General features: G+C 43.0%; 1 protein-coding gene across 3 annotated transcripts; it reads right to left on the minus strand.

Moving 5' to 3' along the window:
* Nucleotides 1-1653: 1653 nt before the first annotated feature.
* Nucleotides 1654-22416, minus strand: TAF15 (TATA-box binding protein associated factor 15). Of its 3 annotated transcripts, XM_062012029.1 has the most exons (17): nucleotides 22298-22416; nucleotides 19165-19201; nucleotides 18054-18102; nucleotides 17787-17877; nucleotides 17595-17709; nucleotides 15785-16032; nucleotides 14865-14979; nucleotides 7540-7574; nucleotides 6876-6908; nucleotides 6095-6204; nucleotides 5430-5559; nucleotides 4099-4188; nucleotides 2682-2766; nucleotides 2503-2588; nucleotides 2296-2398; nucleotides 1942-2022; nucleotides 1654-1747 (listed from the first exon to the last, which is right to left on the minus strand). In XM_062012029.1, exons 1-16 carry the CDS (start codon nucleotides 22305-22307, stop codon nucleotides 1983-1985), a joined length of 1377 nt encoding a protein of 458 aa, XP_061868013.1. In that variant the 5' UTR covers nucleotides 22308-22416; the 3' UTR covers nucleotides 1654-1747; nucleotides 1942-1982. The 3 variants fall into 3 exon arrangements, with proteins under 3 accessions (XP_061868013.1, XP_061868012.1, XP_061868014.1); XM_062012028.1 differs by having other exon boundaries at nucleotides 1654-2022; XM_062012030.1 differs by lacking the exons at nucleotides 7540-7574; nucleotides 18054-18102; nucleotides 19165-19201; nucleotides 22298-22416 and having other exon boundaries at nucleotides 1654-2022; nucleotides 17787-17875.
* Nucleotides 22417-22572: the final 156 nt, after the last annotated feature.

Genomic DNA, 22572 nt, shown 5'->3' on the forward strand with positions numbered 1-22572 from the left:
CTTGTTCCATTCCATGCACCCAAGACTTGTAGTGTCACAAATAAATCCCTGGAAAGAGCAGCAGCACTCACTTCAGTGTGCAACCTGCTCAGGTTTCTCTCCCTAAATGCAGGAATATTCCTAGGAGGACTGTAAGACCCTGTATTTAAAAGAGGAATCTCCTTAACCAGGGTGAAACAAGTTAACAGCAGACATTACCATGCCAGGAAGAGCTAAAATCCACTCAATCCTTTACTACTTAGCCTCTCTAATTTAACTCTCCCTACACCAAAAGCAACTGCAAAACATACTTGCCATCAAACTAGTACCACCCTGTCTCTGCCTGACCTGCTAGTTTGCTCTGACACAAAACAGCTGATGATGTCTCCTGTCTTTAACACAGGTTGGGTTTTGGCCCAATGCAGAACATGAAGCAAACCTGCAGTGTGGTTGGCAGGCTGGAAGAGCTGTGAAGGTGGTGACAGCTCCAGCAGTTTTGTGGCTTGCTTGAATACTGATTTATTTAGTAATCCAGTCAGGTAGTGACATGAGTGAGTAAAGACACAAGTGCCCTCAGGCTTGGGAACAAAGCAGGGTTGGAAGCTGAGTTGGCAGTAAAGGGAGACAGCACTTACAGTATTGAAAGTATCAGCTTTTTCAGCCATTGTTCCTTTCCCCAGGAAGGCAGAAGTAAGGGGCAACATTGTGCCTGCCTTGGCACAGCTGGTTTTCATTCAGCTCAGCCATTCCCACCTCTCCCTGCACAGCTTTGAGGGCTCAAGGTGCAGCTCCCAGAAAGCCTCTGTGCCATGATACAGGCCAGCAAGGCTGCGTTGGGGCACAAACCTCAGGCAGTGAGACATTCCATCCTGTTCTCAGCTGCTTTCCTTTTTCACCCCATCCAGCAGCAACCACTCCCCTCAGGTCTGCCAACAAGATGTGCAAGAGCACCCTCTAGCCTGCTTCACTGGGTTATCACATGAGCTTGAAAACGAGCACTCCCAACTCTTCTCGTCCTTGACAGAAGCAAGTCAGGAATATCAGGCCTCATATCTTCAAAGCAAAACCACAAGACACTGAATTTGTCCACATGTAGAGTGTCCAAGGAGGAGTGATCATCAGCCTCCCTCATTTCCTCCAACCTTGGCTTCAGTGCTGAACCCCAAATGCTCACAATGCATCTACTGAGCCTGACCCGCATCTTATCCCAAAGATGAAAGAGCTGCACACAATGCTCCTTTGCCATCACCCACACCTCAAAAGCAGCAATTAAAAGCTACAGCAATATGTAGTAAATTACCTTTATTTCTTGGAGCCACCTGACCTTGGGTTTTGAGCTATCCTGGCCTGGCCACAACATGCTCCTTGGCAGGAGGAGGACACGCTGCCATCAGCCTGCTCTTCGTGAAGGCTGCAGGGACACTGTAGCAAGAGATGGAGGACTCCAGTCTCAGAGGGAAACTGGAAGGAGCAGGGGACAAGTCTGGGACAGAGGGCACAGACAACAAGTTGGCTCAGCACTGACCTCACTGTGGATTTTTGCCAACAACACAGAGCTAGTGTCGAAGCAGCAGTGCCATTTCAAACCAGAGTCTCCTTACTTTTCATGTTATACCACAGGAAGACAGGGGAAAAGGAGATGCACACAACTGAAGTAATTGTGAAACAGTGAGATTTCACAAATAAAACAATCAGCATTTATTGCAGTATTACAAAACACTTCATATTTTGGCAATATTTTACAGTTTGTCCTTTTCCTTCTCAGGGCCTGTTGAAAAGGTATGGGAGGAAGAAGAGAGAATGTCAAAATCAAGATTCAATTTCAATGTCTTGCTTAAAAACCAAAAAAATCCTCCCAAACCACCCCAGTCCCTCCCACCAAAATCAAAACCTAGTTGCACTCAATCCCACTATCCCAAGAGGCCATGGGTGAAGTGGCAAAAACTCGGGCAATGTCACTACCAAACGCATCGAGGAGACAAACAAGACGTTCACAGTGCTCTTCAGTAGGGTCTGTTGCGTTGGTCGTTTCTGAAGTCATTTCTGTAAAGGGAAAGAATACAAAGCTGTAAGGAATGCCCTGAGCAAGTGACAGGCTCTCCAGCCAAACACCTCCACACCAACTTGTGTGTCTTCTGTGTTTCGACACGCTTCAGCAGCCAAATTGACTTCTTCTCTCTGGATGCTCCTGTCTCTAGTCACTATTTTCATAGCACAGTCGTGTGTGTATGTGTAAACAACACTTTTCCCACAGTCCCTATTAACTCCACAGCCTGTATGGCTCCAAAAGCCAGCAAGAGCCAAGGAGCCACTCACCTTCCTCCCATTTTGCCACCATAGCCGCCTCCCCGATCACCACCTCTGCCACCGCGCCCTCGGTATCCTCTTTCTCCTCCATAGCCACCTCTCCCACGAAAATCTGGAGGAAAATGCAAACAGCCCCATCAGCCAGCTTTCTCTAACAGCTGCAGATGTCATTAAGGCTCCCAATGCTTCAGAAGAGACACAGTTGTTTTCACACACCTCCTGAGGGACGTGAATCCTCTGGTCTGGGCTCACCGCACTGGTTGCAGGAATTCCTGCGAGCGAAGTTCATATTACCACAGGACCTAGGAAAGACAAGGGTTTCCCCAGAGTTTAGCTGCTAAGAAACTCAAGAGAGTATATATGAAACAGCATTGCCCAATTAAAATGACACTTACGGGTTAGGACAAACCCAATCACCATTCTTGGGTTCCCCACTTCTACCCTGGAAGCCCCCACCTCTTCCATAGCCACCTCGGGAACCTGCAGACAAAATGACAATCACAATGAAGGAGGGGAAAGTGTCTCTGACCTACACATGAGAAACACTTATGAAGGACTGTCACTGGCTTCAGAATGCAAGTGACAGACTTTCAGGTGAAAGAGAAGTGTTTAATCCCAATACATCCCAACTAGGGAAGCCTCTGAAACTGTATTAGGAACTCTGAAAGCAGCAAGTAGTGTCTAAACATAGAGTCATAGAATAGCAGGGTTGGAAGGGACCATCTGCTCTGTGATTTACTACTGGCTACAGCACAGCTGGAAGACTTGGGCAAATGACAACAGAAGTTTCAGCCACCACCACGTCTCAACAGCAGTGAATGTAGCTGCATGGCTGAAACACACACGTTCCTATGGACAGATTGAGAACTGAGGCAGGTGAGGAAAAATCAGTAGCAAAGGAGAGCAGATGGGCACCAGAGAAACTTGTTCACTGGGTACTTTTTATAGGTGATTTTTTCCCAGCAGTAAAAGGAAACTGGGTATGTCTGAAATGCCAATGGGTAAATATAAACCCACACGTGCACTGACAAAACTTCACACAGCTTTAACAATGGATGTTATCAACCACATATGGCCAGGCTTAGTGACAGCTAACAAAAAACCATCTGTCTGGGCTGATGCCAGGATGCATCTGACACAGGCACAAGGACAACATCTTTCTGCATCAAAAAGATTATGAACTTTGATACCAACTGAACTTCTTGAAGAATTGTTCTTTCTCGGCTTACAAAACTGCCTTATTGAAGAACTAATATTTGTTGGCAGCCAGCACAGAGAATGCTTCCTGGGAAAGGGTAAGTAATATCCACTGGACTACTGAGAAAACTGTATTATGCAGAGATCAGGGAGATTAACAGCTATTTAATTAAAAGAGTCAGACAACCAACTGATGCTCTAAGTCGGTACAGTTGAATAATTTACCCTGCTAAACACCATCTGGAAGCACTGGAGAATCTCAAGGCTTTGCTGCAATAAGCAAATACTCACTGGTAATTCCCACCTATATATGTGGAACCTGGACAGTCTCAACCTCATTGTTATACTGTCTCTTTAAAAGCAAAGCTGAGACACCATCTGGAGACTTTCCAGTTCAAAAGGAAAGCATGAATTCCATGCTGTGCAGGAGAGATTACAGATTTCAGTTTACTTAACTTGGATCAATCCTTCTTATTCCCTTTCATAACAGAATCCCAAAGGCCCATATACTTTGATGAAGCACTGCTTCCAAGTCAGCTTCTCTTTTATAAAGTAATAATAGTTTAAAAGCATTAAACTATGTAAAGCCAAGGGCTGTACAGGTTTTAGTCCCACCTCGACGGCCGCCTCCTCCACCTCCTCTCATGAACTCAGGCCTTCTGGTTGCAAAGGAAACTTTGATGACATTGCCATTGAATTCTTTTCCTGTGGGAAGACAGGAAGTGAGAGAAAGATCAATACAGCACCCAACAACTCAGCAGCAAGTCCAGGAGAACAGAAATGATTTACAGATACAGATTGATTACAAAGCTCTTAAAAACACAGGGATGCTGCAATAAAATCTCTTCACTGGCCCAAATGTGAGATGGCTAACACTGAGCTATTGGCTGGGGTCACCTTAAATCCACAAATACTTCTCTTAGTTTAAACACAACCTGTAAGTTGCAATTTAACTGGACACATCAGAACACTGAAAAGATTTTTGGCTGTGCTCATGGATAAGTAGTTCAGATGTTAGAGCTCTGTCTGTCCTTCCTCCTAGTCTGACAACATGGCTTTTGTACAGTTCGACAGCCAGCACAAAAGTTAAATGCTCCCAAGTGGAAAAACCATGAACTTGTACAAACACAAACACTCAGCTCTTCATAGATACAAGGTTTACCACAGAACAAACAGGACTGCACGTGTGCCTGGTGCAGTTATATTTGCTTTACCCTCCTAAACAAAAGTCAATTTGGATTTTATTACCAAGATCTAAACCATCAGTCAGTTTTTTATACACTATCATTTCACACCAGATGCAGAATGTGTCCTTCTGCCCAGTGTTACTGAAGTTCTGTGAACACACAAGGTCACCAGAGCAGACCCTTCCCCACCCCTCACCCTCAGATTCATTCCTGTGAAGGAGTATCACTCTATTTCCTGCATCAGAGTCTGAAGAGTCCTGTATCAGTGTATTTCTGGGATCTGCTCTCTTCCTCCATGGAACCCATAGCTTAAAAAAACTCCTTGTTCCTTCACTGTGCAAAGCACTTGGCACAAGACTGGCATCATCACTGTTGCCACACTACTAGTGACACCACTACTGGCACCATAGGAAACTCCTCCAGATGCTGGCACAGATTACAGCTCTCTTGATCTGAATGACTTACACACATGAGACATGAACATCACCTCTCACACTTTGTGTGTGGATGACTGAGGTACAACAGCAAACCTTAACAGTTTCATCACACATTTTTGGTCTTCACTCACTGCTGTTCCACCCAGAGAGAGCTCTCACACACAAAATGCCATGAAATGGAAGCCTTTGTAACAAAGGGAAAAACAACCCCAAAAGCCACCTAAAATTAACCCCAGTGAGGTTACTGATTTGCTTCTTCCACCTCTTGTTAAAAGTTCACAGAAACAAGAGGAACATCAACAAAGCAGGTCTTCTCACCCACCATCAAACCAGTCAATCGCTGCTTTAGCAGAAGGAGGGTCATCAAAAGACACCGTTGCCTCTCCCTTTGGTTTGCCAGTATCCTTGTCCGTGTAGAGATTGATCATAGGTTTGCCAGTCTTTTTGTTGGTCTGCCAAGAAAGGTTGTACACTTGACATAGGAGAAATCCTGGTAAAGTCAGTTCAGAGCATAAACACTAACAGCTTAGTATCATCAGAAAGGAGATTCTCTTGGAGCTAGGCTGCAGAAACAGATGCCTTTGACTGAAGGATACTGACTGGCTGCTCTCCATGCAGTAATGATGGGCCCAGTTTTAACAACACATGAGGTCAAGTGCAGGAAGCCCTAAATTAGAACTGCAGAAACAGAAGAAACAGCCACAGAACACAGAAGTGTACTTGCTAAAGTATGAGGGTGGTGCAAGGGACAGAGTGTCAGTGTGAAGACTAAAGAAGAGATACAAAGCAATCTAAATGTCACTAGAGAAAAGCTGCTAGTACTGTCAGCTTACAAATGAGCTGTCATCTGGGAACCCAGATAAAATATTAGCTGCAACTGCTGGGGAGTCAGAGCTAGCATCTGCTTGGAATGATACCAGGATATTTCCAATACACTAGCTCTGTGAGTTCTCCTCCTTCTTACCAATGATTTCTCATTTCACTTACCTTTATAATACCAATTTGTTTGAAATAGTCTGCCACTTGATCTGTTGAAACATCCTCTCCAAGTCCTTGCACGAAGATAGTGTTGTTATCAGAGTTGTCAGACTCTGAATCTACAAAAGAAATAAACCACATTTACCATGCATTCCTGTGCTGGCAACAGAAGCAACACTTTCAGCTCAGGCCTATGCTGCCCAGAAGGAGACCCTTAAATCCCAAAGAAGGTAACTCTGCACCCCACACCAACAAGTGCAATCTTCAGTTTCGATGTGGTTCTTAATTAATGTCTGTAGAAACACCTGTGTGAAACTACAGATGAGCAGACAGCACAACTTTGATGTCCACACCATCAACTTCCAAACTGCATGCACAGCACCTTCAGAAGCTGCACTACATCAGAGATCAAACACATTCACCAGCTAACCAGCTGTCTGCCCCACACACAACTTGTCCAGGCAGGACATCCAAACCCACCCAAGCAGTGTATGTTTTCAATAACACAAGTTTAGAAGGGAAAGCAGCTGCTTGGCTCAAGCAGATTCAAAGTTCACCAACAAATTCTTCCTTGCTGCATGGAGAGATACTAAAAAACTCACATGCACTTCAGTAAAACACATCTCTTTCAAGGAACACAAGTTTCAAGCTACATTTCTTTTGAGCCATGGGAACTGCAGCCACATTCCTCTTCCTAGACATACATTTTAAAAGCAAATGACCTCAGAGCTACGATGCACTCCCACCCAAAGAGCTACGATGCACTCCCAGCCACTGCTTGTTGCCTTACCAGCGTCTGATCTCGGCCCATAATCCCTTTGACCTACGAGACAGGGGGTTAAAAACAGAAAGAAAGAGATAAAAATAAAAAAGAAAAAGACTATTTTTAGCACAACATTTTCAAGTTTAGAGACAAGAAAATACTTCTAGTATGTATGTAATGCAGCTAAGATCTAAAACATTAACCAGAGGCTTAGAGAATATCTAGGTTAAAACGTTCAACAGAAGGTGTCTGTAGCACGTTAACGTGTTCTTTAACTTGCAGCACGTGGCAGTTTGCCACACTGATGCTATGCTGGTGTTATCTTGCAAATGCTGGTTGTCAGATCACCAAGCAGTTTCCCACTTTATGTTTGGGTTGGTTATTATGGGGTGGTTTTTTTTTTAACCTCTAGTACCTTTCTAAGAAGCATTTGTAACAACAAAAAACGAAACAGAAAAGAAAAGAACTAAAACAAATCCGGTGAATGGCACCGTCTCCACAAATTCTTTCATGCAATTTGACAAAGGAGAAATCCAGTTTATTGCTTAAGAGCTTGTGTATTAAAAACTCATGAACACACCAGCCTCACCGAAACGCTACAGTGCTGTCTACTGCATAGTAACAAGATATTGGTGGCTTTTAGATTTATAAAGAATTTCCACTGAAACATTTTTGGATACTCGGCACTTACCACCGTAATTTTTGAAGCCACCACGGTCACCACCACTGCAGAGGAAAAATTGAAGAAATGATTTCTTCCTTAAGTCTCTATGTGCTGAGCCCAAGGCTCAATCTACAGTTAACTGATGACATGTTGAGAGTTACTGTCTGGCAGCTAAAGCACCATTCTCTACCTTCTCCTCACCTTCCAAGATTTCAGTTACGTGAAAGTGAATCGTCTCTCAGGGTGCTGCACTGGAGAAGAACCACAGAATCATAGGGGTTGGAAGGGACCTCTAGAGATCATCCAGTCCAAGAGTATTTTAAACTAACCCATACACATGTGGTTGTTTCAATACTTCCTCCCATCCCATAAGCCAAAATGACTGCCATTAAAAACTGGGTTTAAAACAGAAACAGCGTTTTCATGAAGGTTAATGGGCTTTAATTGTAGATGTAATTGCTGCCTTGGAATAATTAGTACTTTCCTAGAAGCATGGAGAGCTAATGTTAATTAACCTCCACTGTTATGCATTTATACAGGGGGATAAATTAGCAGTAGCAGCCATTCTCTGAGAAAGGGTCCGTGGGGACCTACTGTACTGTGAGCACTTGACATGACAGAGAAGGTGTGTGTATGTGAGCTTCAAAAGCAGAGGCCGTCAAGTTTTATTTCATTCACTCTGAAACCTGTGGCACAAAATGTAGACCAAGTTAAGAGATGACACACAGTAACTTTCAAAGGTTAAAGGGGATTTTCAACAGGACCATTAAGCCACTGATGACGTGCATGAAAATAAACCCTCGCTCGTTTGCAACGGCAATGTTTGTACTAGAAGGATTTTTCACCACAGCACTTGTAATTGCATCCATGTTAGGAACATAATATAACCAATATTCAAAGGTTTCAGGGGAAAATAATATAACCACTGGATTTTCAAATGAAATTCAGTAACCAAGTGTGAGAAAGGCTTGTGATGCCACGTCCGACTGCCTGCTTGCCTCCCTCGGCACGGGGGGAACAGCTGCCACCTCAAAATCAGGCAGCTTCACCTAATCCTGACAGCTTTCACCCACAGCAGCAAAGATAAAGGCAGTGTAAGTTCAAACCCTGATGCAGAGGGCTATCTCCAGACTCTGGAACTATCGTGCCAGTACCAGCAGCCTCTTCAGTGATGTGCTTTACAACTGAAAGTCAGTCCAGGTTTTAATTCAGTCTGTCAACACATGAGAGTCCAGACATGGGGCACAAGTACCCCAGCAAAAGGCAATGAAGTAAAATCAGGGGGTAACTTGTCTGGCACTCTGGGTATCTGTTTTCTGTTAGAGTAAATGCAAAGTGGTGAATGGAAGGTGTTGCTTACTTAACATTTATAGACAAAATCTGCCCAAAGTGAGGGACAAAGAAATAGAGTTGCAACAGATATCATCAAAACCAATCCAACAGATAACATCACAACTAATCCACAGATACCACTTGTGGGTTAACAGAGACCTCATCAGAAGGGTGACTAACATTCTGTGACAATCCATAAGGAGAATTAGATGTCTGTCACAGCAGATTATCCCCCTTACTGTGACTTTTCTTACATTTTTGCTGCTGGTTTTGAAGTGCTTCACAGAAGAAAACCCCCATCTGAATGATAAATTGCACTGTGGTTCTCACAATTCATTCTGCTCATTAAAGAAGTAAAACTAACTCATTTCACATACACCATCAGAGCTGGTCTTTACTCAAGGCTGGCTGTTTTGAAGGACTGATGATAAAAACACAATCATCATAAAATTTACTGTAAATATCTTTCTGCCATCTTCAGCTTAAAAAAACCCCCAACACTTCATTATGACAGAAAAATTGTCAGTAGGATGCTTGCTCCTCTAGGATCTGAACTCAGAAATAACAGGAGTTACCACATCAACCATGGAAATGATGATAGCAAAGCTTTCCAACCCTAGAGTATGATCCCAACTCATCAGTACGTTCAGCATTATCCAGAACGTGTATGTCTTCTGCTTTCAAAACATACAGCAGCAGAGCCATAAAAGAGAAAACCCCAACAATCCAAAAACATACAGAAAATGAGTTTATGGTTAACAAAGGATTTGACAGAAGTGAGGATTTTGCTGGGGTAAAAACCTGGGCACTATGGGTCTGAGAAGCAAGCAAGCTGGATATATGACACATCACTGAAGCCACAACCAGATGTCTTATTCCTAACTTGGTGATCCAGTGATTCTGCACCCAACACTAACAAGTGCAACCCTCAGTTTTCTAATTGGTTTGTAATTGATGTCTATAGAAACACATTATCCAATGAGATCCAAAATTCAAGCCTCAGTCTCAGCTACACCATTGTCACAGTGCATGTGCAAGAGGTAACTGCAGTGTTTCACAGTTCAGTCTTGCACACAGACCAAATAGATGGGTGACCAGGTAGAGGATGGGGTTTTAGCATCCTATGTTGGAACTACAAACAGGTAGCTAAAATTCAGCAATGTCACCAACAAACATCATTGAAGCAAGGGACTGAACTGCAAGCAGCCAGAACGTGTACATGGCACCATTCATAACGACAAAAACTTAACTGCTGTGAAAGAAACATCATCAGATGTTCTTTTCTGCTACACCCAAATAATCAAACATCACCTACATGAGTTCATCTGAACATTGCTTACTTCAGCTGGGAGTAAGTCTTTAAATCACAGGCACAGTTACATGGAGAGCTGAACACTACAGATAAAGACATACTTTCAAAAACTGATTAGATATTGGCAGAGGCAGCACCAAGAATTCAGGAACCAAACTCCAGCCTCCAACATGCATCTATGTCTCACCAAGCATGTGGGAGTTCCACTTAAGAATGTATTTTTTACAAACAAGAAAGGAATGCTTTGTGCACCAATAAAGTCACTGACAGATGGCTTTTTTTTTTTGGCTGCCTATATTTATTGCCTCTGTTCATGTTTTTCCAAAGTCTATATAAGGCTAAGCTCAAGTCTATACAAGGGAGAACACAAATCCTGACCACAAAGTGCACTGCTGGAAAAACCACTCACAATAACTGTAGCTTCTTTAAATCACAATAAGCTGATTCTCTCTCATAACAGCTAGCACAGCAATTAAGCTGCACAGGTGACTACTGTCTGTAGTGCATCAACATCAAATTGGCAGCAACAGGAAAAACAAATCAAACCAAATCTATGGTGAACAAAGGTAGGATTTCTGTGACCAATCCTAATGGAACAGCAAATCTTCTTCTGAACTGTGTCTATGTATTTCCACCAACACAGACTCTGTGAACAGATCTCCCCTTCAATCCAAAGATTCTCCAAGAAGGGCAGTGGCACAGGTAGGGCTTCCTTGACTGCCAGAAGTTATCCCAAAAGGAAGTCAAACCTGCTTTGTACTGCTATTGCATTTCCCACTTCAGTGCTTAACCAGAAGAATTTGGTCCCACAACCACAATGAGCAATGAATTCCTTACCTTGCAGAAGAAGGCTCTAAAAACAAGGTGACTTAACTCTACAAGGAAACTTGGAAGAACAACTTAAAACTCTGTATTCTCAAGACCTGCTGTTTCTGTTTTCCAACCAAATGAGCTCAAAGATGAGACTCTTCTATTGTGGCTTTTAAACTAAAGAAAAGATTTGCTTCTTAGCCAAAACACAGATTAAGGAGACCATCCATTTTTCAAGCTTTGAAATGAAAGGGTGGGAGAATTCTACTAAAATCCCCAAAGATGTAATTCAAGACCATTAAAAAAAAATCTGAGGAATGAATAATTTTGACACCCAAAGTTAATAAGACTAAAAGGTGAACACTTGATGCATAAGAAAACAATTGTTCTTTATCATATCAGTATCAGCTGGGGAATCTGGGCAGTAATTTTTCAAAAGGTATTTTCTTCTCAGTGCTACAGTGACTTTGTACAGGTACAAAAGGAAAGAAACCAACACTAAAAGCATTTATTAGAGTGCATTTTCAAGTAATTCTCATTCTCAGCACAACAATTCATATCTTGACATTACCAACGTTCTGAAATACTTTTATGAAGGTTACTCAAAGAAATGAAAGCTCTCCAGATTTAAATATACTGATTTGATTTTGCCCTAAGCGTTCCAGAGGGATTTTTGGCACTTTCTCAGAGCTCTGCACACAGGATAAGCTTCCACCAGCCAGTGCAACTCACAAGAGTCTTGCAGGAGAATTGATGTTGCAGCTGAAGTCACTGAGCACAAGCACAGGACAGATGCAAGTCAACGATGACACTTGCAAACAGGGTGCACTGATGAGCCAGCACTACAGAGGAGATCAGGACCAGAGAGCTGCCAGAACAGCAATGACTGGATAAAGCTCTTAGGGATGAACAGGCTGCAACAAGTTCTCCCCACATTTAAATGCCAGTGAAGACAAAATTTCTATTCCTAGTTAACACAGAGGAGTCACTCACTATGATCTCAAGTCAGCTGTTAGGGTTTTTTGGTAATGTCAAGGAACTATAATTTTTTGGTGCTGACAGAACTCATTTACACATTATTTTCTAACCACTTGTTGTGGTTTAACCCCAGCCAGCAATGGAGCACCACACAGCCACTCCTCCTCCTTCCAGTGGGATGGGGAGGAGAATCAGTGGGGGGAGGGGGAAAGTAAAACTTGTGGGTTGAGATAGGAACAGTTTAATAACTGAAATGAAACATAAAATACATAATAATTGTAATGAGAAGGAATTTAACAAGGAGAAAATGAGAAATAAACCCAAGGAGGAAAAAAACAAAACACTCAAGTGATGCCCAATGCAATTGCTCCCCACACAGTGAGTGATGGCTGAGCAGTGATCCACCCCTCCTGATCAACCCCTCCAGTTGCTATACTGGCCATGACATCCTGTGGTATGGAACAGCCCTTTGGGTAGCTGGAGTCAGCTCTCCTGGCCATACTCCCTCACTCAGCTCTTGTGCACACCCAGCCCACTCATTAGCAGGGCAGTGTGAGGAGCAGGAATGGCCTTGATGCTGTGCAGCACCACTCAGTGCCAATGAAAACATCCCTGGGTTATCAACACTGTTCTCAGCACAGACCCAAACCACAGCCCTGTACCAGCCTACTAGGAAGATCATTAACTTCCTCCCAGCCCAAACCAGGACACTGCTGTAGGAGGCAAAGCCTACATTCTCTCAGCAGTACAAATACCTGTAGACAAAATGTGTAGATAATTTCCTGATGGCTATGGAATTTCCACCATTTAATGGTAAGCAGTAAAATGTGATTGAACAATGTGGCATTTAGTTACTGCATTTAGACTTCACATTTCTACACAAGCTGCTTTTAGGGGAAAAAGAAAAGAAACCCAAGGAAATAAAACCAAAACACTACCCTGAAACCCCACATTTTCACAGAGCTGAGCGTGAGTTTTCTTACCTTATTACAAGTTCTTTTCCCCTTGATTATATACCTTCTAGAATTTAACCTTTTACACTTTTCTAACAAGCATGACTTTGGTAACAGATGTACATCAGAAGCATCTGTCATAACGATGCAGAAAGACTGAATAAATACACATGACACTATAGTTTCAGGAAAAGAATCACTGACAATGGCATTAAAGGCTGCATCACACCACAGACAGACTTCCTAACAGCTGCTTTCCATCTTTACTATATTGTCCCTCCTCTACTTCTTCAGTCACCTCCACTCTTTTCCTTCCTTTGGCTTTCAAGTCCACTGAAACACTATTATCTACATGGATGTGGCAACAGCATTTGTCTCACATTTTGGACAAACATGGGAAGAGGTTTTATTTTCACAGACATTCATTTATCTCTTGCAAAGACAGAAGTTTGTTTCAAAGTAACAGAATCTGCCCAAAGTGAGGGTTTTTTGAAGCTCACATTCATCCCTCTTATTGCAAAGGGCTCAGCTAGAAATGACTTTCTCAAAACCCAGCTTTTGTGACAGGAGTGCAGAACAGCCTCATCCACACTGAAAAGCTCATTTTAAACCAATTGTTTCGTTTTCACTGAAAATTAACTTAGAAGTTACTTTGCTAGTGACCTTGTATAAAAGCCCAAGCAAACTGACTTTTAACATGCTTCTGTAATTGTGTTGTCACATCTAATTAGGAGAGGTAAGTTCCACCTACATCATCAAAGCAGCAAGCCATGAAGCACTGTCTGGATTGCCTTAGAAGCATGAAACTTCTAAATACAGTTCAAAAACAACTACTTTTATAAGTAACCAAGTCTTAACACACTGTTGAATGATTAAAGCAGTGCAGACAGCATTGGATGATTCAAGCTCTTCACCCGAAGTTCTAGCAATAACCCAGAACTGTGCAGCCTATCACAGGGTTAAGTGGTGCTGACAAACAACACTTCAAAGCTCTCTGGAAGCTTCAATGTTGTTACTTTGCCTCAGTGAGCACTCTATACCCCCAACCATTTCAGAGGTACATAAAGGGAAGCCAAATGCCATAGTTCATTAAGAAACAATAACATCATCTGGAGTAATTCAATAGGCTTCAAAGCAAAGGCCCCAGTCTCTCAGTCCTAAACATGAAATCATCCACAAGCACAAAATTACATGTGTGCCTATTTTTTTTGTCAGGACCTGGGCCTAAGGCAATGGCAGAAGAGGTAACAGTGCTGTTAGCACTTCAAATCTATCTCAAATAAATGTGTTTAGACTGACATCTAGCTAAACCAATAATAAAAGCTGTACTTTAGTGGAAGTTCAAAACTGAGAAAACCCCAAAACATCAAAGAACATCTAATGTTATTAGGAGATTATTCCTAAACTGAGAAGCACAAAGACAATCAGCCAACCTTAGTGCAATGATTTACCATTGTCAATTCAAAACACTCCCCTGCTAACATGTTGGCTACCTTAGCTCCTACTTTTATCAGACCTTCTCAACCTCTGGCTGTTGGTTTTTTGTCATTGAAAACACATTTTTACATGTTTTAAAACATCTCATTTCAAGGGATGGGCTCAGGCAGTTTTTGTTTGGCAACCCATGTAAATAAAATGCAGCTATGTGTCATAACAATCAAATGAATGGTCCCAATCTGTCAGAACCCAAAAGCTTTTCCTCAGCAGAATGCATTTCTGTGCAGTGCAGAAAGGTTTAGTTTAGGAAACCTTCCATTTTTTGGAAATCTAAATGTGAACCACATTAGGAATGGAATCAGAGAATCAGAATCATTTCAGCTGGAAGTGACCTTTTAAGATCATTGAGTCCAGCCTTTGTCCCAGCCCTATCAACCACTAGAACAGACATATAGCAAACAAAATTAAAGCCAGCTAAAGAGTAAGAAATAAAGGTATGAAACTGCAGGCACTGGAATGAGACCACTTACCTGTATCCAGACATATGACCTCTTCCATCCATGTCATATCCCCCTCTACCTCCTCCCTGTGACCCGCCATATCCTCTATTATCTTCTCCATACCTACTCTTTTCACGACGATCATCTGGAAGGAGTAAAACAAAGCAAAAGGAGAAACCCTCAGTGCAAAATTCAGTGAAGTGAAAATTCCCACCTGACTGCCCCCATTCCCTTCAAGTTTGCCATTTAAACCTGGAAAGCATCATCTCCTAAATCTCTCTTTCATTATCCATGCCACAAAGTGATGGAGCAAAGTTTGATTTTGTTCCAGTTACCTCCTTTGGCTTTCAGTGCTACAAGGAATCTCAGAATGTAAACATTCTGAACATGAACCACACTTCCCAAACATCAAACACACATTGTCTAGGATACATTTCTCATTCTGCTTCCAATGTAGCCTTCCCAGTTTGCAAAAGACATAAATGAAGGCAGGACAAGGATAAAGAGTGGGGGTTGTGCCACTTGAGTGAAGCTACAGCAAAAAAAGGGGGTTGATCTTCAACATCTCATTTCCTTCTGTCTCAGAATTCAACTGCACAGTAATAAAGCTGGAATGTGAAGTACAAAAGCTCTTCATATTGACCAAGACATGTCAGCATCATGCAGGAAGAACAACTTACAAGAAAAGCCCATCTAGAATTTGCAGAACTCACTACAAGGCTGCCTCCAACAAATGCAAACACAACAACTTTGGGGGCCCCAACAGCTTTTTCATCTCTGCACAATGTTTTGAGAGTCTTAACAAGTAAAATATTCCCCAAGAATGTCAACATGGATAAAAAGCTTTAACTATTCATCAAATCAACCACCCATGGCAGGAAATCCAACTCTTTCACAGTGTTCCTGCTCAATTTTATCAGCTGATACAGAATTCAACCTGGGAATTTTACCTTGGTTGTTGTGGCTATAGCTTCCCTTCTGAGACTGGTAGGACTGCTGAGAGTGGCCATATGAGCTTTGGTGTTGGTTATAGCCTGACTTTTGTTCATATGAGCTCTGGTGGCCATAGCCCGACTGCTGGTCATATGAGCTTGACTGCTGGTCATAAGAGTCTTGGTTTTGTCCATAGCTTGACTGCTGGTCATAAGAGCTTTGGTGCTGACCATAGTTTGACTTTTGTTCATAAGAGCCTCTTCCACTTAAAATAAACAGAATTTGTATTAATAGCTAAATGTTCACAAAATAGAGAGCAAAATAATGGCTGAAAATTCACAACTTGTCTTAACTTTAAGACAACTGATCCCAGTGGCAGAGCTTGCAAAGGTTTTTGTTGTATCTTCACTTAAAAAATCAGCTCCACTTTAGCCTTTGCACCATCACCAATGAAGGAAGCATCATTGACACCATCCACTATTTCATGGTCTTCTTTCCTTCCCTCCCTTAGGATGGGAGAGCTACAACTTTGTAGCCACCCTCTTCAAAGTTAATTCCTCAGTTTCTCCTTACTTGTTCCAACCACACACTGAAGAGTTTCCCTCCTATGTCACTTTTTCATTGTCTTGATCAAAAACTATTTGTTGGAGAATCTATGACCTACTGCATTTTCTTTCCACTGGATGTCTACAGAGTCAAAAACTGCACTATTGCCTAGTCCTGTACCTTTGCACAGCTCTAATAAATGCTCAGAAAACAAAGCAAAGCAAAACTTGGAATGTGTACCTGCCTCCATCAGGGCAAAGAAACCACTGAGCAACAGCATCTGCTGCTGACAGGTGAAGACCCTGTTTCTTTATATTGAGATGTTTTGTAATAACAACTCCAAAACCAAGCAAACCTGTAGGTCCAGGCTGTTTTATCAGCTTGCAAAGACCCACAGGAATATTTGGACCTTGGAATCAGGTTTAGCACATGACAGTGTATTTGAAAGAGGTCACATGATCCTCAATGAAGATCTAAGGAGAGCAGTAACCTTGAGGTGTAGTATGCACACAGCTTGTACATTAGGGAATAAAGGTATTCTGCACCAAAAGGCCTTCTATGTTGTTACAGGCAGTTGAGCTGTATTTCCCAATTTACTGTCAAAGTTGTATCATTAATCCTCCTGGAACTGATTCAAGTAGAACAACATTTAACAAGCAAAATACATTTGCAATAGCACAAAGTACAGAATCAGCCTCCATTATGTATACTCATTATACATTATCATATATTAATATATATATTTAATGATGAGGATATAAAAAACCTGGTGTTTGGAGAATCCTCCTTGTTGGAAAAAGAAAAGATATTTCTTAGACAACATTTCTGAGTATTTTCCTCCTCTTTCACCTCCTCTTTCTATGCCAGATAAGTCTGTAGATCTAAAAACAGCTAAGAATTTCTTTGCTAACAGCTTATTTCAGTTAATAAGAATTGTAAGCTTATATAAAGAATATTATTCAGGAGGTACTCAAAAGATCTTTTCCCTAATCAAAATATTCTCTCTCAAGTCCATTTTTAATTGGAGTCACTATCCAAAGACTTCCTAAAGCCTATGTCTAGAGCTTGACTTGAGAGAACAACTGCATCCATCATTCTTATATAAACAAATATTCTTCCCTTACCTCCTTCTCTTTCAGGCATGAAAAACACCTTAAGAACATGTGTTTTCAGATGTTACTTCTTTTTCAGCAATGACAGCAGGAAAGTTTTTATGGCTCTAGTTAAGAATATACAACTACAAGAAAGTACTTGAAATACTGTTGAGCTTGGCTTCCTTACCCTCTAGATGACCCTTTCTGCCCTTGACTGCCATAAGACTGCTGGTTGTAAGAGCTCTGATTCTGATTTTCATAACTGGATTCATCATCGTACCCCTGGGAATCTTGTCCATAACCTGGAAATGGAGGAAGATCATTTTTAGTCCATATTCACCTCTCAAATGCTGCCAATGAATTAACAAGCTAGCCAAACCTGTTTGATTTTGTCCGTAGCTCCCATGATAGCTTCCATAGTTCTGTCCATAGGAGGAATTGTCTCCACTCTGCCCATAACCAGAATATCCCTGTAATTTCAAGCATGTAACTTAATAAGTGTAACTTCCACAGCAGGCAATTACAGCCTTCCCATCAAGAACAGCTGAGAGCTTTCTTCCTGGTCCAGATATAATCACCCAGAAACAGTTCTTTTCACTCAAGGAACATCTGCTTTAAAAGACACAATGGTTTTTTCTCAACTCACCTGTGACTGCCCATAATTTTGACTGCTCTGGTTGCCATAGGATGAGTAGCTGTAAGAGAAAAGTGCAATCAGGAAGTGTTTACAGCGTCCTCAACGTGGGTTAGAAAGTAAAGGTGTTGTTGGTGATGCTTTGCTTTCATTTCAAACCAGGTGTTTAATTCAAGCACTGCAGTGGTAGGTATATTAGAACTGCATCAATAAACTAATGGTTACCACAGCTGTCTTGTCAGAAGTGATGACCTTGGCTTCTGCTCTAAGTGTAAGTTTAAAGTACATGCAAGTTGGGTTTTCTGTAATTTGACACATTCTTCAGAATGACAGAAAACATTAATCCTATGAAACAAAGGCATTTCAGGATTTTAGCATGTTCTTACAAAGGAAACTTGATTTGAGCTCATCACTGTCAATGTGGTTATTTGCTGGACTCAACAGTAACATCACCAAAAACTGCACCAGCTTTAGATCATACTTACTCAGTGTTCTGCCACGCCAAGACTTGGTGAACTGACAGAAGAACTATGTGCTGAAACTCAGATATAAACTGAATCTCAGGCAGTGCTACATGCATAGAAATGTATGACTTTCACTAGCACAGTCAACATTAGCTGTGATGTTCATGCTTCCACAAAAACACTTTTGTTGCACTAAAACACACACATTTCCCCCTCCCTAATTGCATTTATTTTAGGAAATGGCTTTTAAATCTGACAACTGCAGAGTTGCCAGAGCACTTTAACAAAACAAGTTCTCTCCAAGATGAAAGTGAAATGGAAAACTAACATTTTACACCTATCTGTCCCACCATCTTTACCCTCCTATAACCTTTGACTAAAATCTTTGTGACCAGCTTAAGGCAGACACATGACCAAAAGTTCTTACTATTAAGAGATGTCATTCCAATTTAAACCTGCTTACTGTTTTCTCTCCAGGAGTAACTTTTCCCCCCTGTTTTATAAAGCATCTTAATTAAGGCTCATGGCAGCAAGCTTTCTGCACCTGTAACTCCAAAAACATATCCACATTGTATCATGCCCAAAGATCAAACCACAATGGAAATCCTAAATAGACATTTATTTTGCAGATTTAATTGCTAACAGCCAAAACCACATACCTCTGCTGGCCCCCAGACTGACTGTAACTCCCAGAGTCTAGGGAAAAAAAGCAGAAGGTAAGTCATACTGGGAACTTCCAGTGAACATTTTATTCCTCTATTAGCAAAACAGGAACAAATTTGGGGAGAAGGGGAAAGGTTCAAGTACACTGGATAATGAGACCACTTTCCCTGCAGAATGAGACAGCCTCCTCTTTATTCAGACTCTAAGACCAGGAGCACAGGCCATGAGGGACACAACATAGGAGCAGCCACTTTGAACTTTCCTTTTGAAGGATCTGAATCCCATTTTCCAGGCATCTCTTCAAATATTCAGGACTGCACAGCCCCCTCTAACGGCCATCGAACACTGTGCCATCACCATGGATGGAATGCAACAGCTTCATTCATCAAGCAAAACTAAGTAGGTCAGTCCCACTGAACCCCTTTTGAAGACACCCTAAGAAAGCTCTTGCAAAGGGCAAAGTCTTGCAAAGGGCAAAGTCTTGCAAAGGGCAAAGTCTTGCAAAGGGCACAGACATGGGCAGAATCTGGAGATGTACAATCAGGGATGGAGGAACCATGATATTTTCCTCCTTTCATGCTGCAAAAACAGAAACATTACTGATCACTCAAACCATTCCATCTCCACACAAGTAGTCCAAGCAGGTTTTATTACTTTAAGAATGAGAATTGCAAAATATGACCTCAAGATAAACAAATAAACGAGTGTATTTACATTGTTTGACCTGCTTTTAAAGTACAGCATCTAATTAGTAAAAGCTACCTGCTAGCTGGCACTCAGTTCTTGCACAGAATGCTTTGTCTTTACTGATTTAGCTTATCACCTTATTATATCTTAATTGCACAATGGTGGATTTCCTGCTCTTCTACAGAATTGCATATTTTTACATGTTAAAAGGTCTTACTTGGGGGGGAAAGCACACATTCCTACCAATTTTGGAATAGATGCAGACACACAGAACACACACACATTGGTCCATCAACCTCAGACCCCTCAGAAGCCAGACTGTCAGGAGCAGGCCTCATCTTCTCAGACACCCACACAACCAAGCTGCTCTACATCCTCCAACTTCTTAACCCCACGGACTCTGCTGATCTTGCTTTCTACATGGAAGCCTCAATTCTTCTTGTCATTTTTTTGCTTGAAATTGCCACCTTCTTGTCAAAACTCAAACACCTCCTTCCTTTCCACACCAGTACTGTCACTCTGGATAACAGCCCTGCAATTTTTCTCTTCCCTTTTAAATCACTTCAAGAATTTGTATGAATATTGTGGTGCTACAGCCTAACGAAAACTACCAGGAACTTCTCCACTTCCATCCCTGATTTCAGTCATTCCCACACTCTCTCTCTAACCTCTACACCTAAAACTGATTAAAAAGCTGACATGTAGAATTGATTACAATAAATTATAAATTACTATAATGTTTTTCCAATCAAAACACCCATCAAATTGCAACAAGTCTATTCATTATACCTCCCTCATCTGGTTATAAAGCCAATCCTGCTAGTACTGACACTTCCAAGATGAGAATGTCCCCTCAGCTATTCAGATATGAAGCAACATTTTTAATGGCAGTTTCTTCTCAAAGCAACACAAAGCATCACATTTCATACTCTGCAAGAGACTACATTTGTTTAATCTCATCTCAGCTTTGGTAATGTTCCATTTCACATGTCCTATAAAGCAGTTCCACTCAGATGTAAAACACCCTCCTCCTTTTGCACTGCTATACAAATTTTTCACTGTCTTTTCATAACTAAAAGCCCTTTAAAAAAAGTCTGAGGCCCGGGAAGAAAAGTGGTTTTAGTTCACTGCCCAACTTTACTCATTCAGTAGAAGAATTCATGCTCCAAAGTCATTTTACCATGGCTTTGGACATTGTTTTCTTTTTACGGCAGAGAACTGTTCCCTCCATAAGATTCCTTTGCCATACCTTGCGTTGTGGTTATTCTCTATCATTCATATATGTAGTGCAAGACACACTAAAATGGCTCAGCCCTAACAAAACTGCTCACTCTACACCAGCACACAGGGCTTTGGAATTCATTCTCCCATTCTGCTTACACTACTTATCTGTGTCTCCACAGGGGCACGTTGGTGGGACCAAAACCCAAAACACTGTCACCTCAAATGGGATGAAGAAACAGGAACACAAGATGCTCACAGAAGCCTGAGGAAAAGCTGGACTGCATCAAGTTATGTGGGACATATATTGACTCCATACTGAAGTAAAGGCATCCATTGGGAAAAGACAGTGCATTTTAAACTCCACAGCAGGGAGGCTGTGAAGCTAACCCTTTGCAATGCCTCGGGGAGGGAGAGGGGCGTTGCTAGAGCAGAATGCAAAGCAGATGCAGCAGATACTGAGACACCACGTCGGGTCCCATGCTGGGGGGGTGGGGAGGGCATATCTCATGCTCCTGAAGAAGAGGGTGTTTGCATCCCATGGGAGGTGTTGAGCCAAAAGAGGAGCACACAAACGCGTCATCTCACACTGAAGGAGGGGGGGTACACAGGGGAAGGACCGAAAGGAGGGGTACAAACAAAAAGGGGGGCCGCATCTCACACCGAGTGGGTGGAGGAACAAGTCGAAGATGGGGATTGACCCAAAAAGGGGGAAATCTAGACCTAAAAAGGGGTTAGTCCAGACGCAGAAAGGGGGACCCTCCATCCCACGCAGCACCCGAGCGGGAGACCCCAACGCGACTCCGTCCCGCCGCCCCATCGCGACAGCGGCTCGGGGGCGTGGCCTCGGCCGCGCTGGCCACGCCCCCGCCCGGGGAGGGGCGGCCCCAGGGAGCGGCGGGTCCCGGGAGGGGGCGTGGCCTGGGCGCGGGGCGTGGCCAACGGGGCCATCGGCGGGGGCGTGGCTCCCCTCCCCCTCCCCGCCGGTTGGGAGCGCGGAGCGGGCGGTGAGCGGGCGGCTAACGGCGTGAGGGAGCGACGGGACGGGGAGGGGAAGGGAACGGGCCGCCTCTCTCCCTTAACATGGCCGCGGCCTTTTCCACCTGCGCCACATGGCGGCTCGCCCACCCTCCCGCGCCCAACCATCACCCGCGCTTGGCGACGGGAAGCAAAACCGTCACCGACTTCTTCCCTCCATCCGCCGGGCCTGGAAGCACCTACCCGAAGCCATGGCGGAGGCCGCTAAACCGGGCTGAGGGACGAGGGGGGACACAGAGAGACCCACAGAGACACCAATTGCCGCGCCGGCCGCGCGCACACTGGAGCACCCGCAGCTCGCGCGGACTGCGGGGCCGGGCAGCCAATCCGCGCGCGCGGCGCCTACCACTCGCCTGCGGAAGTGGGGGGGGAGGGGAAGGGGCCGTACCAACTGACGGCGATGGTGGGGGAGCATGGGGGGGGCGGGTGTAGCAGAGGGAGAGGGCTGGGGTTTAGGG

The sequence above is a fragment of the Colius striatus genome, chromosome 20 (assembly GCF_028858725.1).
Source record: "Colius striatus isolate bColStr4 chromosome 20, bColStr4.1.hap1, whole genome shotgun sequence".
NCBI lineage: Eukaryota > Metazoa > Chordata > Aves > Coliiformes > Coliidae > Colius > Colius striatus.